We start from the raw sequence: 18,419 nt of genomic DNA, 5'->3' as shown, positions 1-18,419 counted from the left end.
CAACTTTACTCAAAATTGCTGGGCTAAACTGGTGTGTTATTACATTAGACTAGAAAAGATACTCTTCTACAAATAGAGACAAAATTACTGAAAACACAGATGCAGATTACCTACATACTTAAATATATATTTTCTTATATGCATATAGGTCTACAGGTACATTCATTCTATTTCAGTTAAGATACAGATGTCCAGGAACTTAGGTTTTAATAACGTGTTTCAGCCGCCTAATAAAATGCTCAGATCTCCTCTCCCACACAGCATGAAATCATGAGTGGTCTCAATTACAAAAGGTATTACCAGCTTTGCTATTCATTAATCCCTATCAACAAATGTTCATTGTTAATTTAGGTTTTGTGGCTTCTAAGTCACAACTAAACCAACAATAATTCTATTGGGCTTTCTGGCTCGTTTGTTGTGTCACTAGCGGACCAAAATGTCCTTTTTCTTCGTAAATCCACTTTTAGTATTTAAATTTAACTTCACAATTGTGAATGTGACAGGACAGGGAATAGAGAAGCTATGAAATCATGTGAAAAAGAGAATGCACTGTAATATAACCCAACTGCATGTCCGAGACATGACTTTTTGTTTGTGTAAACACACAGAAAGGCTGTCTGATAAAAAGAGCTAGTCAAGATTTTTCCTGTCTGGAAGGCTGAGAATGAAAGCTAGGAGACCTAAGGGAAAAGCACTTTTTCTTGCTTCTTGCAGGCAAACAAACAATACAGAGTAATTTACAGAAAGAGGAGCTGCAAACAGGACCATAAAATGTCAGCAGTGTCAATAGTAATAAATACTTCTTTGTTTTATAGATAAGCTTACAAGGTCACATGGTGGTCTATGACTGCAGCACAACCTGACAAAGAAAACCTACTGACCTCTGTTTAGACTGCTATATGCTTAAACATCAGTTTAAAAACTCTCCTCTTAAAATATTTAACATATCCTTACAACAGGAAGTTTCCTCATTCGTAAATACAGACTTTCTATTCTTCTGTTGCTACATTCATTTAGATCAGGTTTTGGTTCATTCCAAATGCAGAGAAACTACTAATTTGTGAATCTATGTGCATATATTACTTTGAGAATGGTTGTACTGGGTTATACCAACATCCTTTTAGCTCAGTACCCTGTTTCAGGTAACAGGTAGAAGCAAATACCTAATATTACTCCAACCTCAAAAGCTTGGTTATGGGCTCTAAAATTTGGTAATGTTGCACGTTTTATTGTCCCATATTATTTTGCCCGTATAGCACATGCTGTGTAATTCACTGAATAGATTAAATAACATGCTGTTACAACAAGTAGAAGTTCCCCAAACTATTACAGTGTATACTTTGTGTTAGGGGCACTTCAGGATTTTTAAGGGGGACCTTTCTCATTGTACTACATTTTACGTCAAAGCAAATGCATTTTGTGAAAAATTCTCAAGCCATCCTTCACCAAACTGGAAAATATGTAAGCAGTGTCATTAACTCAGCAGACCCTAACTCAGGTGGTTTTAATGCTCAAATCCTTAAAAATTCATTTCTTTACTACAGCTATTTTCTAACAAATGAGCCTATTACAAATGTGCCCTTAACAGAGGTGGTCTTGCAAACACTGAGGGGAAAAAAGAATGGAACATTCTATGTTCAGGCCTGAACATGCCAGATTTCATCATTCATAACTTGAAAAATGCTGAAGAGATTTTCTTTACAGTTGGACTGTTTTTCTTTCCTCTATTAAAGCTATAAAACAAGCTAAGTTTAAAGTTTGTAGCTTCAGCTGTTTTCGAATTATGCAAATATTTCAATATAAAATCATTTCTCCATTGCCAAACTGATTTTGCTCAGACTTTCCAAAGATTTCCCTTTGGGCCAAGACCAGTCATAAAATGTATCTGACTTAGAGTAATTTGTTTAAAAATGTTATGAGCAACTCTGTAAAAAAGGACACTTTTCACAGCATTTGACAAATGATATAGCACACAAGTAGATATGACATATACGTTGTTGTCAGAGCTTGTGACTTCTGGTATGTTTATTAAAAGCTCTACCTGCTGAATTCAAGAGACTGGTTACGTTCATCAACCCTTCCCCTCTTTCCTTGCCTATGTATTTTCTGTGGTTAAAAAGTGTTTTGTGGGGAAAAAAAAGTGTTGAAACATGAAATGAATGTATGCTACCAACTCAGGAACCTGGAGTCAAATCCAGAACAGATGGAAAAAGGCAGTGGTAGTGGGACCAAAGTCTGGATAGCCAAGCAGTTTTTTATGGCCAAAAAGCATCCACACAAGGCATTAACCAATGTTGTTTCTTAAATAATCTTTCTTCATTAAGCAAGTTCACTGATCCTACTTTCATTTACTAGTATCTTCCGTAAACCATAGTACTCTTTACTGCAAGGTTTCATCACAGGTGTAAAGTCTCAGGTTACTTTTTTTCAAGAGAGTTTTGTTGAAATTCAGTCACTTTGGGGACTGGTGTTAGAGACAGTTATACTTGTCTCATGTGGTAGTTCTTACAGTCACTAAGAAGTTCCAATGCCTTCATATTTTTTCAGCAGAAAGATAAAATTTGACATCAGAGGAAAATACACCCAAATGACACAAACAGGAGAACTTCACACAATGATCACATGCTCTGAGGAGCCTTATTAAAAGCTGACAGTTAATTTAGACAACATTTCATCTCTCACAGTGCCTGTGTGCCAATCCCAAACACTCCTTTCCTTTCCTACAAAACATACTGATCACACTCAGCTTGAATATGAGATTGCCTTTTTCTAGCAATTATTCCTACTGACAGAGAACAGGAAGGAAGGGGAGAGGAAAGGAGCCTTGGGGCTGGAGTACTGTGATGGAGGAGATAAGAACAGACAGCAGAAAGACCCAATGTGCTCCACGATAGAGACATTTTTCCTCTGAAAACAGAAATAATTCAGACAGATTAGAAATTTGTACTGATAAATAGGAATGGCTTGGACTAGGATGGCTGAAGCAGTACTTCCCACCATTTTCATGATCTCCTCCAGCTGTGTGGGTCTCTAAGTTGCTTGTCAGTCAGTGCCTGAGTGGCCACAGTTCATGGGCTTTTATAGGTGAGCCACCAATGGTTTTGGTGCGCATTAAAACAACGTTGGATTAACAGCAGCAATTCACAAACTGATTCAACATTTTTGCAGTAGGGCTGGGATAGACTCCTGAAGGAAGTGGGCTTTTTAGCTATCAAACTCTATTCTCTGAACTTTTTAGTCAATCTTTCTTTTTTTTTGGTAATGATCTGCACCCTCCTGCTCTATGTTCTACTCCTCAAGTACGTACCGATGCTTCTGTTCTCGGGCAATCTGCAGCAATCCCTTTTATCTACCTCATTTCCTCTTCCTCCAAGCAAAACTATACTGAAGTGGATCCCCTCATTATTTCCATTCTCTGCTTTCTCACTCAATTTATATGTAACCCACCAAAGAGATGCACTCCTACTCTTGTAATCCAGTCTTTCTCAGCTTAGCGCCACTGCTGCCCTGTCCAGGACAACAGGCAGAGGCTGTATTTAACGTAGGAAATGGATGTCTGGTAAGGATGCTATTACAACTGCAAGACTGTCTTTCTCATTGTGTTTTGCCTGGGCTGAGATGGGCAAGAATGGAGAGGTGGCTGTCCATGTATCTCTTCATAGACCAAAGCAGCACAGTCCAAGGCACTCGCTTCTACTCCCAGGGCTACAGTAAAGGCCGAATCTATGTTGCTGCCAGAAAGCTTTCCACAGAGAAAATAGGAGAAAAAAAAAAGGTAGAAAAAACACAAAGGCCAAGTTCACCTTGGACAATTTTACTCTTTGTCATGGTTTTATGATTTTTGTTATTGGTATTTGACATCATAACATCACGTAGGGCACTGGGAGTTAAAGAGTTAATGCTGCAGTTCCATGGACTGCCAAATTTCCAGGTACCTGGTTCTCAAAAGAGGAACTACATACCCCAGAGGACTTTGCATTCTTGTTTTTCACTCAGAGGGAAAGATAAAACTGCATGTAAGTCCCAAGACTTTCTCTTTTTGCTGCACTGTCTGCAGTGAGAGCTTCCTAGCCGTCTCACCTTCAGCTTTAGAGTAAGGGCTTTGGTTTCAGACACTCTCTCATTTTATTTGATTTATTAGTTTCAATTCCAATTATATATTATCATATTGCGTTATTTTGCATTCTGATATCTTGTTTAGTAACTTAGTTCTGCTCCTCAGATCATTGCCACTGTTTCGCTTTTAGGCTCATCTCCCTACCCTCTCTCCCTTTTTCTCTCTTCACCTGGGCGTGAGCCCATAGTCCCCTGCCCCATTAGTCACAGAACCGGGCCAAACTGGCCCATAAACTGTTGACACTCTTACACCTTTAAGCTACAGCTCCATCCAGAGGTCATAAACTGCAAACACTGGAACATGGGATCTACTCAACAGCTGGTGAAGGATGGTTAATGGCAGCAGTGGAAGGAAAAAAAAGAAAGAGTAGAGTCCTCTGCCTGGATACTGATGCCCTTCTGGTTGAATTAAGTCACTAGTGACAGAATCATCTTTCAACTAATAAACATCCTGGAAACATGTTCTTGTTATTACTGTTGACTTGGATGAAGTACAAAGCAGAACATCCACTAAGTCCAAATCCATAGCTCACTTACTACTTTGCAAGTACTTATTCAAGCGAGGCACAAGGCACAAACTCTTTAGGAACATAGACCTTCCTCAAAAAGGGAGGATAAACAGCTATACAAAGCTTGCTTTTTCAATAACTTAACTCTTGTCCTATGCATTAGAAAGGGAAAATTAATTTTATACTGGCAACTAATCTGAAACACGGCAAGTCTTTCAAAGATCATTTAGAAACGTTTTACACTTTCCGCTGCAGGTTTCAAAGCACAACTAGACCTAATTGGTGCTGAATCAAGTGTTAACAGTATTCCGTGCCATTGTGTGGTACCATCATATGCTAAATGAAGGGACACATTTTCCTACTTTCATCACTATTTTAATGTGAAGAGGTGGGAAAAAGATGATCCATACCAAAGGATGGAAAAAGGGGGAAAACAATAACAAATTGGTATCTCTTTTGAGAATTGCCCCAAAGGCCAAACATTTTTATGTTCTTAATCATTATTAAATGACTTAACATGACACACAGAGCCTGGCGAATGATTGCATCCTGACATGAGAACGAATTACAAATGAAACGAAAGATCAAGCTGTATTAGAGGACTGCCTCTGGGAAATGAAAATCTTTAATTCTCTTTTATTATTGACATTTATTTGGCTGCCATGAATAACAACATAGCAAAGAGATTCAGCTATGCTCGTGCACCAAATAGCTTATCCCACGGCTCAAAACTGCCTTAACATTTATCATGTTTGCTTTTGTAGCTGACACCATTGCATACACTCTCTATCCATCTTGCATTTATCATGCATATAAAGTGCGTTCTCTAATTTAAGTTCATTTAACAGCAAACAAACAGCTAAGATTAGCAAGTGTCAGTCCTCAAATAAGCCCCCAGTTGTAAAAATATCAAAGAAGGGATTAATGGATTTGTTAACAACTCCAGTTTGAAGAATAAAATAACTAGACAGTGAAAATTAAATAAGCGCACAGGAGGGTTACATATAAGATTTAGGTTTACTACCACTATTACTATCTCATGTGTAAAAACATTTTTACACTGCTATTTTTCAGCCAACTGTACAATACTCCAGTGGAGTGCCTCCATATGGGCCATTCACATAACGCAGTAACTTTCTAGCAATGCTTTCATTGTTATTCAGCAAGATACACATTCGCAACTCTCAGTGATTCCTCCCTATTTCCTTTAAATCAGCTTGTATCTAACAAAATACAAGGAGCAAACTATTGGAGAAATCACTCTAACTGTTGCTAAGAATGAGCTATATACCAGTGATACATCTACTTAGTGCCTAGCCTTGCAGCCACAGGCTGAAGCAAGTTCTGATTCTGAGGCAAATACATGAGTAAGCACTGGTTCTTCAGATGAAAAGCTTCCTCAACTTCACTTGATTTCCAAAGGAGGAATTTAGCCTTGACTAATAACTTACCTTGTGCAGGAATGAATGACTACAATGGCTCACAAGAGCACATGTTTTTAATAGCTTTATTTAGTCTAGAAGCATAGGTGGACAAAATTAAAGAGACTGTCAAAAGGTAGGCAGTCGTGTTTATAATGCTTAAATCTGCGTGTCGTACATCATCAATTTCGACAGCACAAACTACTTGTATCCCTGCTAGAACACCTTTTTCTCACATATTCCTTTGAGAAAAGAAGAGCAGACAGCTGAGAAAAGCTTGAAGTGAGCTTTCTGCTCAAAGCAAAAAAGCCTGGAAATTCACTTAGTACTGGATTTCACTTCTTCCTTTTCACAAATGTTTAAATATACTATACTGTTGCACCGCTGTTCTCAGCGGGCACAGTGTGTTCTTGTTTGCAGCAAAGATGGCTACACAGATAAAAAACTCAAGTCATAAAATCTGAGCAAAACCAACTGGATCAATATTTTAGATCTATGTTATACAAAAGTACTTCACATGTTCAGAACTAAATTCTCAGGCATTCCTGTGAAATATTAACTTCTCAAATTCAGAATCTTAAAGCAATTAGAAGCATAGCAGAGATGAGAAAACTAACATCAAAAGGCAAACATTGCCTACCATTTAACAATTACAACAGGTAAAATTGGAACTCGTAGTTGCTTGACTAGAATATTTACTGAGTGACAACAGAGATATGAAAAATATACCTGTAGCCATTACAGTGTCTTCTTTTCCCTGGGTAAATATTACAATTCGTTGCCTTTTAGTGTTCACCTTTGGCAGGGCTTGTGTCTTCCGGGCTATCTCTTTAATGTCTTCAGTCTATTAATAGAGAGAAAGAAAATTCTTGTAACCAGCACATTAGAGCAGTGAAAGATTGGAACTTTATTAGCAGATAATTTTTTTTTTCTTATGGCTAGTATAGAATAGACTTTATTGTCAGTAGAAGATTTTTAAATGGGGGAATACTTTATTCTCCTAAGGGCTTATGTAGTACTATGAACCATTGTTTTTAATCTCAATAATGATAGTTCAGCTATTCCAATTGCTGAAAAACTGCAAAGCTAACAAAGGAATTACAGAGCATTTCCTAATGAGCAATTAGTGTTGTTCTTTTCTGCTGCTGACTGGATTCTAACCTTACCTACTATAAAATTAAAAATAAAATTTGCAAGAGAATACTTCAGACAAACTCTGAGCCTGATTTTCATTCAATTTAGTCAGGTTTTAGAGTACTATAATCCTTCTGATTTCAGAAGGGTTGTGAATACTGTTTCTTGAAATCCCCTACAGCAATTGATCCCAACATGCAAACCCACTGCACCCTGGAGCACCCTCGAAGATGTGGAGCCCAGGTGGACACGCTCACTAGCTCTCTGCATCACTGAGAGGTAGAGGGAAGGAAAATATGGGAGCCACTCAGTGGGGCACAGAACATCCCACAATTTTCTGAAGTGAGGAAAAGCTGCAAAAAATTCAAGAATCTTTGCTTTTAAGGGACTTTGTACACCACAGTGCACCTAGATAGGAACTGAGAATTTGGCATTTTGAACCAAACCAGAGATCCATCCAAAGCCTTTGGCAGCGACAAGTTTGAAATGTTTTACTTGATGCAAGAAACCCAACAACAGCACAGCTTGTCACTAGAATATCATCCTTCCTATTCTCATATTTCAGTTGTTGCATAGTTTGAAACACAACCATTGTAACTTCTAATTTATTTAGTTTTCAATCTAATCTAAATATAAGCATTCCTGTTATTGGTAGAAGCATCAAATCCTTTTATAACGCTCTATGAAAGATTTTGTTCTCAAATTCATCTCAAGTCAGTAGTTAAATTCACAGATTAAATTTGGTATATATAAACCTATTTCTTGCCATCATATATATACATTTAACAGGATGAAAGTAAGACAGGTAAGATTATTCTCTGTGTTACCTATTGTGCTGTGTTTTATTCCTATGTGTGTTTAATAACACCACACTATGTGTGCACTTACGTACGTGCAACCACAGTGAACACAGCAGACCTGGAAAGGGCCTAATGTTGAATATGATATGAAAGCGTAACTATACTTCCTGCATCTTTTAGTGATCTGTTCATTATGAAACCCAACTCATTTTAACACAATTGCATAATTAATAGAGTTCATTTATAAAGCTGTCCAGAGTGGTAAGTCATTTAACAGAGTTACAATTAATTTGTATTAATAAATAGACTTTTTCCTCCAAAATCGGCATATAGTGTTATTTTTAAAACCAGGTACCATATGAGCAGTTTTGACTGTGGTTGCTGATTTTAACAAGTACACTTGTTTTTCATCAGCAGCTCAGTTAAGCAGTGTAAGAACTATAATTTACACACCATCCAGTTACTTGCTGCTCTTTAGCAATCTTGTTGATCACACCACTGACAGCACTTCACTTTTACCATGGACAGAGAACAAGCCTGGGCTATGCACTCACCAATATTCCTTTAAGTGGAAATTATCCAGCTCTTTTGCAATAGTTCTAGCCTCAGTTTAATTTCTCTTCTCTCTGGTAGTCAGTGAGCTCACATTGATTAATACACATTTGTCAAATACCTTAATAATTTGCCCTTACTTACTGCTCTCTTTAAGCCTTGTTTGAATTCACTCATACTTTTAATCTCCATGTACGGTTACTACACTAACATATTTGTGTTATTTCATTCTTCCTCCTGCTTAGACTTATCATGAGCTTTCAAGAGGGAACTTCCCCTCTTGGAGAAGATTAAGGAACACTGAAACCATCAGCAGATGGAGAGCAAACAGAGGCAATCTTACCTCTAATTCCAAGAAGGCAAGGAGCCCCTTAAAAATGCCAGAGAAAATAGTTGCAACTGCTGTTCTTTTGTTTTCAAATGTCTTTTTTTAGGAGGAGATTTGTGAGTAGAGGGTATCAGCTGGTGGCATAAGCTGTTGGATAGGCTAAGCGTAGAGAATTACAGCCCTTCAACTTGGTAATTTGTAGGCTTTTGAAGGCTCACCTGCATTCTGACCTACTTGAGGTCTAGACAATTAAGAGATCCATGAAATAAAACTGCAATCATGAATACCAAGAAAAACAGGAGAGAGGAGGTTAGTTTTTGTGAAGGAGGAAGCAGCTCCTAATGACCTTATTAAGCACATTTGCAGTGGAGCAAAGCAGGCAAAAAAATCAAAGAGTTTGAAGACATTTGTGTAATGTATTTACATGTACTTTAAATTTTAAGAGGAAAGTAAGGAAGCTATAATCGGAGAAAATTACAAGATCAACAGATGATTCCTTCAGTTTAAGGAAGAACAAAGATGAATTCATATGAGGGAAGGAGGGCTCCAAAGAAAAATACTAGTGAAGAATGATGGTAGAGGGTGAAATACAGTAGACTGTAAAAGAAAGTTTGAATGCATATGTGCTTTTAGGAAGAATTAAATACATAATAGTCATATAACAGCAGAAGAAAGGTATCCAGTAGAAAGAATTTTTAGACGGTAAGAATTTTGAAACAGGCTGGTTTGGAGACTTGTGTCTGCTTACAAAGACCGTTAAAGTAATTAAGTACCATCTTCTAAAAGAATTAACTTGGGAGCTTTTAGCCAAATTCACTTTCCATGCTGAAATGTGCCAAAGGAAGAGAATAAAATAGTTTATATAGTAAAAGAGCTGGGACTTCAAAGCTGGGGAGGCTTTAGCTTTTCCAGTATAGTATCTTTGCCTTATCACTGTGTTACATTTTGAAGGTACAATGGTGACATTTTATTGTAGGTGAATATTTACAGCTTAGGCTTGCAGCAGTACTGTGTGTCCCTCATTTTACTGTCAGGCAAACAGTATGAAATGCTGTCATCTCCTATTTCTGCTCAGGATATACATAATATTGTCGAATAGCTATAACGAATAATATTTACTTTGTATTGACTCAATACATCCTGCACCTACAGACATGGTTGGACAGTAGGTTTGTGGACTTAAAGCCTCTTATAAGGTGTCACAAATTCACAGGATACTTATGTGTACCTTAGAATACGCTTGAGTCTGATTCTGATTGTTGGGCAGGTCTGGTCCTTGTCTCTGAACAGTCATAAAAAAGCTGGGACCATCAGAGCCACGTACTGAACAAGCATAAATCAGACCACTGAAAACAGTGGACCTGTGCAGTGGACTTCACTGTGTTTAAGACTGAAATTTGGCCCAGGGTATCAAAAGCCTTCGATCTGGTTCCCCAACCAATATGTACTTCATGGAAAAGCATCATCTTTAACAGGAAAAACTATTTCCATGACAGCTTAGGTACATCTAGTCCTTTCATTTCGTTTTACTTAATCCACATCTATAACATGCATTTAAGTCACATAAACTGTGGAATTAAGGGCAAAAAAGAAATGGAGATAATACTAAGGAAAAAAAAAAGCAAAGGCTCAACTGTTCTTCAACAATAAAGATTTCTGATGAATTGATTTTTAGTTAAAAAAATCCATCTGTAATTCAGATTCAGTTAACAGCAACTTTTCATTACTTTTATAGTAAATATCCTCTTAATTTTTGCTTCAGTCTTTCCAGTTCTCTATTTTACCTTTCTATGCTTTCTCTATTTAAATTACAGAATCAATTTGACAAGATTTTGAGACCTGCTGGAACTTTTTCCTTTAACTAAGGAAATTAATTGAAGCTACTTAAGTTTTTCCTAAGATACATTGCTAGTAATGTGATTTTATCTTTTTGCCTTCATAGCACAATGGGAAAACAACACAGCAGACACTTACCAAATTTTTGTCAGGAAACCTGACGTGTGAGTTGTTGCCAAGTAAGGGGGTAATAAGAGATAAGATCATAATCATTGTGCACTTTACTGATACGCTGTAATCAAATGTGGCAGATTTAGGATGTTCAGAGGGAACTGTGCTAGAATCTCTAAGCAAGCACTAATGGAAAGGTTAATATGATGGTAGTTAGCAGACACCAGCAACAGCAGTTTGTCACTAGAACTGAATTTAAACCAGGCATATTCAAAGTCTTTAGCTCAAGGGGGCAATAAAAGTATAGAATGGGTAGACTTAATACACTACTTCCTTTCCTTTTTATTGTCTAGCTACCAGAGGGTACCAATAATTTGTTATGCTTCATAATATATTTGGAGGCATCTGTGAAATTCATTCATTTGATAGAATAAATTGAAAGTGTATTTTTATGCTAACAATACAGATTATACAAATGAAAATTGACAGTGATAAAATGTCTGGATTTCTACAAAGCAGCAGCATGAATTTAAGAAACATAAAATGAAATGGGCCAGCCCACAGCTTTAATATCTAAAACACTGATGGCATTGATGTACCTGCTGCTGTACAGCTCTAAAGAGATCTAAATTGCAGAACAAAAGCTGCCAGTCTTTCCCCCTTTTTTTTTCTCTACACAGCCATCCACACACAAGTGGCATGTTCTTAAAGTGCCACAGTTTGAATCGCGCGGCTTCTATTATTTATGCAAAATGGGTGTTGAGTACTCAAACTCCTATCTATTCTTCCCCATTGCAAACAAATCAATTAAGGTGGGTTTTATTCCAGTGAAAAAACACGTAACAGGATTTATGTGCATTCAGTTCTGCAATTTAGATTTCAGTGAGATCGCTTACTATCTGTGAAATTAGTACAACTGTTGTCACATTAATTATAGTATTTAAAACCTGCCTATTTGAATTCAGCATTAGAGACCAATAGCTGATAGCTCTCCAGATTGAGTTATCCGAATGTAGCCAATGGGAGGGGCAACGAAAAGGCTTAGGCACTCAAATAAATACCTCAGAAAAATGAAATCAAAAGCTCTCAGAATCGCAGAAAAATCAACAGTGTTCAGTTCTAGAAAGTAGGGAATTGAGCATTTTTAGAGCACAGATGGAAAGCACCAACTCGAATCTGTTTTGAAACAGAAATTCCACACTATCCCTTCGAAAAGCAGCACGGTTTACATTAATCAGTACCTACCAATTTTACATACAACCTTTCTACAATTCATTTGCATAATGATAATCCGCATATGGCAGGGTTTAAGTTCTTTAAGCGGTGTTATATTTCTCTATTTAGTCTTGCCTCACCACTGCTTTAGCAGTGAATCCTTGTGGAGTGTAATGCAGCTAATGAGGTAGCTTTTTAACTGAACAAACTGACAGGTCCCATATCTGCAGAGGCAGCTTGAAACCGTGCCCAACCTCTCGGCTTCCCAAGAGGCTTTTCAAAATTCAATAAATAACATCTGTAGGCGATGTTGGGTGCAGACCTAGCAGAGTGCGTCATAACACTGAGCTGGCAGAACAAAGAAACCATGACGACTGCCAAGTTTCCATGGCAACCGCTGCGAGGCTTGGAGAGTATAATAGCACATCAATCATTGTCCAAAAGAACTTCATTATCAGCACGAAAAAAGCCTTTAGGATCTGTTTAGTGTGCAATTGTGGGTTAACTCACCTCAAAGCCTTGCTCTCTAGCAAAAGTGGCAGCTTCCTGTAATAATAAAAGAAGAACAGTTAATTATAAAGTGCTAGATAATGAAGAAATAACACATTTTTAAACTCATTCAGCCAGTTTTCCTTTTACACGATTATCTCAATATCCCCACATACAGTTGTTCAATTCTGATAGTTGCACCCAAAGCTTCCCCCTCCTTCCTGCAGCCCAGCAGCAGCACAATGTCAGCACACTGCTCAAGTTCAAAGAAAGAAGGTACAATATATCGTATTTTCCAGGCAAGGAAGGTTACTTCTGGACATAGGACTTCAAGTAGGAAATCACAATTTCAAATCCAGGCAACATATCCTTCAGAAATAATCTGAATTGAAATTACAGTGTTATCTCCATTGACGCACTTCATGGGATACGGGTTTTTAAGCCATTTAAAAAAAATCATTTGTCATCTACAGTGCATAAAAAAAATAGGAGCACAAAATGTGTTCAAATCCTTGTGGTGGAATCAGATGAGCATTTTAAAACACTCTGATGTCTTAATCACTGCTTTAGGCAATTTAACTATGCTCTTTTCCTTAAAGAACAGAGGAAACATTAGGGTATCAGAATGTCCTCATTTCTTATTCATATTAATTGGAGCAATTAAAATCTCTTTTGAAATAAAAGCAAGCAGACAGGAGACAACAGCAGTACTTTTCCCTTATTCACTTTCTACCTCAGCATTGCAAATACTGTTAACAACGCTTGAAGTCTTTACATTTTAACTTGCAATCTTCCAGATTATCTTTGCCAAGTGATATTAATAGAAGGATCAGATTTGAGCCTGAATAGAGAGCTGATCCAACTGAACAAAAACAACTCCTGTACCGCACCATTTAAGGCCAGCATCTCTGTGACAGCTTTAATACTGCAGAAAATACAAACTCGTGGACCTATATGATCTGCCAATTTGGGGGCAATCTAAGAATCCAAAGTGGGTACAATTGATTATAACAACAGTAACTTGAGGTTAATAAAATGTGATCAGCTGAAAAGCACAACTCCTCAGGCTGCTTCGCTGCAGAAACATAAGGCTGACCGGGTTAGCCTTAGCTGATGTTGACAGAAAAACTGAATCATGGTCCTGACAATTGGGTGCGGGCAAGGTTAGCCACTTTGACAATTTACTTACAATTGAATTCCTTCTTGTACATCACACAGTCAATGACATTTGCTAGCCTGGCTGTCAAGAAGGAGCGTAGGGTTCAAAGATATCATGCAGTGTTTTCCTAAAGCAGCATGTGATTAACAAAGCCCATGCTCATATGAAAAAAGGAGCCTGTGTGCTTCCACTATACAGTGATGCACTTACAAAGAACCACAGAACAATCAAGAAAGCCTCAAATGGGACTTGGACACAGAAAAAAATCCCACAGAACAAAAATAAGAGAAATAAGAGAGTGATAAGGGGGACGGAGAATAAGAAAATACACTAACAATTATGTACTGCAGCCAAATAACTTCTGTAACATCAGGCTTTTTGGCCATGTGAGCGAAATTGGAAGTTGCACTGATCTGTCCTAAGGGATTTCTTTAATGCCCCAAGGCAGCGGGACATTAACATCTGTGTTAAACTATTGTTTGGCCAGGAAACTGGACACCAGTACATTCTTACATCTGTGAAATAAAAGCTATTCCAGTTAAGTACTACTTCCTTATGTGAGTGAATTCATCTTAATTTTCTGTTCTGGGGCACCCATGCATAGCAGATGTGGTTTGAAAGACCTGGCTCTTCCACACAAAAGTACAAACAAGTGCTTATTTGGCAAGAAGCATCTCATCTTAGGATTTTCCTGCTGGAGCTTCATCTTTTAGCCTGGTCTATTGCCCAACTACATGAGCAATGACACAATCACAAACTGACCCCTAATCTAAGGGTTCTGTACGTGCCAAAGAATAATGGTAACCTTAATTTTCTTCTCTACTATCAACTAAACCCCACAACACCTCCCTAGCAGCTTCCTCCAGTAAGGAGTCTGCAGCTCCCTGAGAATCGGCATCTCCCAGAGTTACAGCCCCTGGGAATTAAGGCCCTTCTAGAAAAAAGGAGAGAAAAGTGCAAAGCACACCTCTAGAGGCAATGGTTTATTGTTTGCAAAATGGTGAGAAATGTTCGGTGGGCCCTGAATACACGGCCAGTTCAAAGTAAATTAACCAGATAAAAGCAATGAGGAGCTTTTAGTATCTATTCACAATAACAGTGAGAACAGGAAACAAGCGGACCCCATCTGTGCAGCCTTAGGGCACCTCACACTGAGCCTCACATACCTAATAGAGTAGTCAGGTTAAAATCGAAGTGGCTGTAACATGTGGAGACTGCTGGGGTTACGGCGGCCAGCCAGGGCGTTCCCTGATGCAGGTGATAATCAGTATGATAATCACTGTATTTACAGGCTTTCCATTTTATATCTGACATTGGAAATCACGGAGAAGGAGGGATTAAGGAAATAAACAACCTACACAGAAGCTTTACTGCTCCCTGGAGAATGCAGCATTTCCACTCATGCATGACATGCGACAACAGCAAAGCAAAACAGCAACAGAACAGAATTTTCTTAGGAGGCTTCAATTCGTGTCAGGAGTTCTTTTGATTCTGATAAACTTTAGGTGTTGTACGTTCATTACTACAGGTCAGCATCTTCAGAGCTATTTTCCATTCGTGTGGACAATGTATCTCACTTCATAACACCCTCTCCCCACCTTTCCTCTCTTAAATTCTGAATATATTTTAAACATTAACACTCCTTTTTTATATAGTCTTTTTATCAACCACAAGAGCACATTTTGTTGCTGTAACACCTAAAGCGGAAATAGGATTTGTTAATAGTTATGAACCATTTGGCTTATGCTGTTTTGCAAAAAAATAATCTTAAAACATACAGTCACATCGAAGTGAACAGCATACAGGATTATTTAATGGAGTAATACAATGTCACCAAAGTCCACACACACCCTTCTCTTTGCACAATAATGAGCAGTTTACACAGGAAAGCAAGATCAAGAGATAATTAAAAAAGACAACTTCTGCTAGTACTGGTCTTGCCGTTGTATTTGACTCCCTTGATGGCTGAAAACTTCCCATTTTGCATGTATTTTGTTGCTGTTGGAGCTCCAGCATGTAGTAAACAGAGCTGTCTATAACCTACACTCCAGTCAACTGTCACAGTGCTTGTTAGAACTTGGGACCTTATTATCATCAGCAATAGAGACACCTTGTTCACAAGTAAACCAAAATACACCCTAACACAGAAACCATTAGATTCTTTACCCCAAGGAATTAACCCCTGTGTAGGGAGAACTTGGAGATTATAGAATTAGGATGGCTCCACTTCAAAAAAATTTATGTTCATTTTGCCACAACACACAGAAGGCGCACTACGTGTTAATTTCTTGTAGGTATAAATATTTAATGATAAGTTGGCCAAATTATAGCCAAAACGCTAACAACATGCATATTGGGTTAAACTGCAATGAGCAGCATTTAAATTCATGTATTGCTGAAATTAGATGATAAAAGTCTGTTTCAAAAGCATCACCAACAGTGTTATCCACAAAATGCATTTTAACCTTTGTACAGAGAAAAGAAGCACTGTAAACTGAATTTGCATTTCATTGCTGAAATCAACATTATCTCATAAAGAAATGATAAAACAGCAGGACAGCAATGATACCTTTGCACACTGAATGCACTTCCCGTAATTAAACAAGAATGCAAACGCAGGAGATGCTGGAGCAAATTGCATGCCTCCATCCTTCTTGGTAGAAGAGGCATCTCACCGAATTAACTCATGAGTTACAGCACTGCCCTGTTCAGCTCCCTCTAATTCTCTCTTTAACTTTGACAGCCTCCCCTCCTTGCCATTCTCCCACCCTTCCACATCCCGTCCCCACTAAAAAAAAAGGAAACGAAAGAAAAGAAACAAAAAACCAGGTTTTGATATAAATCGCATTGCAGCGACCATAATCTTCTCAATTTACTTGAAATAACCCCCCCAAAAACAAGCCCTGTTCGTATCTTCAGGAATACTATCCCCTTTCCCTGCACAACAAATCTGTGACTCAGACCCATGCCATGAATCCTCATAATCTCAGCCACCACATATTTATACAAAATGAATAACAGCAGAGGAAGGTCCCTGCGCTAAATTAGAGGCCTCAAGAAAAACAAATAACAAGAACAAGAAACAAGCAAATAACAGCAAACAAAAGGCAGCAAATGACTATTTGGACCATCCATGGGCAGTTTGCATTTGCTGGAACCACTCCTACTGGTGCCAGCCCTGTTTGACTACGTGAATAGCACCTCCACCACTACAGTTCTTTTTCTGCTGATATCTTCTATAAACATATCTTAAACATTTCTTCCTCCAGCTTCAGGGTATTGCTGTTGCACAACTGCCTTCTCAGAAGTACGAACAGTTAGTTTTCTTCCATTTGCACTGTTTCCTTTAACACATCAAAGGCTATGGTATAATCACTTAGTACTATCAAACCACTGATGAGTTCATCTCTAATCCTGGTACAACTTTTTTTTCTTTGTATTCTCTCTTGCTTTTCCACAGCCTGATGTGTTTGCTGGAACAAAGTGTTAGCAGTTGCGCAAATCTTCTAACATTCAGACCCTGTTATCTAAATGAAATGGCTGACAACAAAGTAAAATAAGCAAATGAGGATATAGGGAAGACTTTTGTGCAAGTGATGTACACTGATATCTACAACCTAATTCTGCCCAAGACTGACTCAAATAATAGAGACAGGTGCTAAAGATTTGTGTTTCTGAAGTAGATGTTTTCATTCATGATATCTTAACATAAAGTAAAGCATTCTAAAACAGTTGAAAAAAGAATTAAAAAACATTTGTCTCACCATACTACAGACATGAAAATCTTCTGTTTCATTATAATAAAATGACAAACACTTGTACTTCTAATTCAACTTTCCTTAGGCAAACACATTTGTCCAACCTACTACCCTGCTACTCTGTCACTTTTACTTTGTCATCTCCACTCCTAGCAAAGAACTTTCTTATAAAACTCTGCTTTCATAGCTATACCCTTTGTTTTACAAACTCCATAGATACTGAGAATCTGTGGTCTCAGCAGTATGTTTTGTCCAGTAATTCCGAATACAGTCCTTTAAAAGTCATCTTCTTTTGTTAAAAGCTCCCTATTATTATGTAAGATTAATTCATTCATCAGCCATACAGTCATGAAGAACACTACTTTCAAGATCAATATAAGCCTCTGCTTTTTGTATTTTTTTTCACAAAATACTCACCAACATGTGGGAGGTAAGCTAGTTTTTAAGGACGTGGACTAAAGAGCAGTGTCATGCCATGTTTTGTACTCCTGCAGCTCTAGGCCAGTTTACACTAAATATGATCCTAGCAATGGCATTTGTCTCAAGGCACAGACATGACAAAGGATTTTCAGTCATTGCCTTCAGATTTTAACAAAGATGTCACACGTTCACACGCTAACATTGTGACACCACTCTTTCCTTGTGCATGTGACAAAAAGCCAAACTTGATCTGTCTTCCTTGAGACATTCAAGAGGAGGCTATACTGGGACACTGAGCAACCTGATCTAGCTGAAGATGTCCTGGTTCACTGGAGGAGAGTTGGACCAGACGACCTTCAAAGGTACCTTCCAACTCAAATGATTCTATGATTTCATGAAATAAAAGTGAAGTCAAAGCTGGGGTAACAATAATCATGACATACCTAAGGGACCAAAGGCAGACACTGTTAGACTACTTGATGATCAACTGAAAACATGATTTCAACAGATGGCTATTACCATCCTGTTACTTGAAAATCAATTGATAGAAAATCTATAGAATATAGTTACA

At 37.9% G+C, this 18,419-nt stretch overlaps 1 protein-coding gene across 7 annotated transcripts in view; it reads right to left on the bottom strand.

Annotated features, from left to right (window-relative positions):
• Nucleotides 1-18,419, bottom strand: part of ADK (adenosine kinase) — a 260,222-nt gene that overhangs the window by 30,870 nt on the left and 210,933 nt on the right. For all 7 annotated transcript variants that reach the window (XM_065746525.1, XM_065746522.1, XM_065746524.1 and 4 more), the window contains 2 exons: nt 12,533-12,568; nt 6,776-6,890 (listed from right to left, as the gene is read on the bottom strand). In XM_065746525.1, coding sequence (XP_065602597.1) covers nt 6,776-6,890; nt 12,533-12,568 — 151 coding nt within the window. The remainder of the gene's footprint in view (nt 1-6,775; nt 6,891-12,532; nt 12,569-18,419) is intronic.

Source organism: Cyrtonyx montezumae, unplaced genomic scaffold (genome assembly GCF_038088225.1).
Source record: "Cyrtonyx montezumae isolate F1298 unplaced genomic scaffold, pur_monq_1.0 scaffold_4, whole genome shotgun sequence".
NCBI classification, from domain to species: domain Eukaryota; kingdom Metazoa; phylum Chordata; class Aves; order Galliformes; family Odontophoridae; genus Cyrtonyx; species Cyrtonyx montezumae.
Note: the sequence above shows the minus strand (reverse complement) of the source record. Positions and strands in the feature narration are given on the sequence as shown.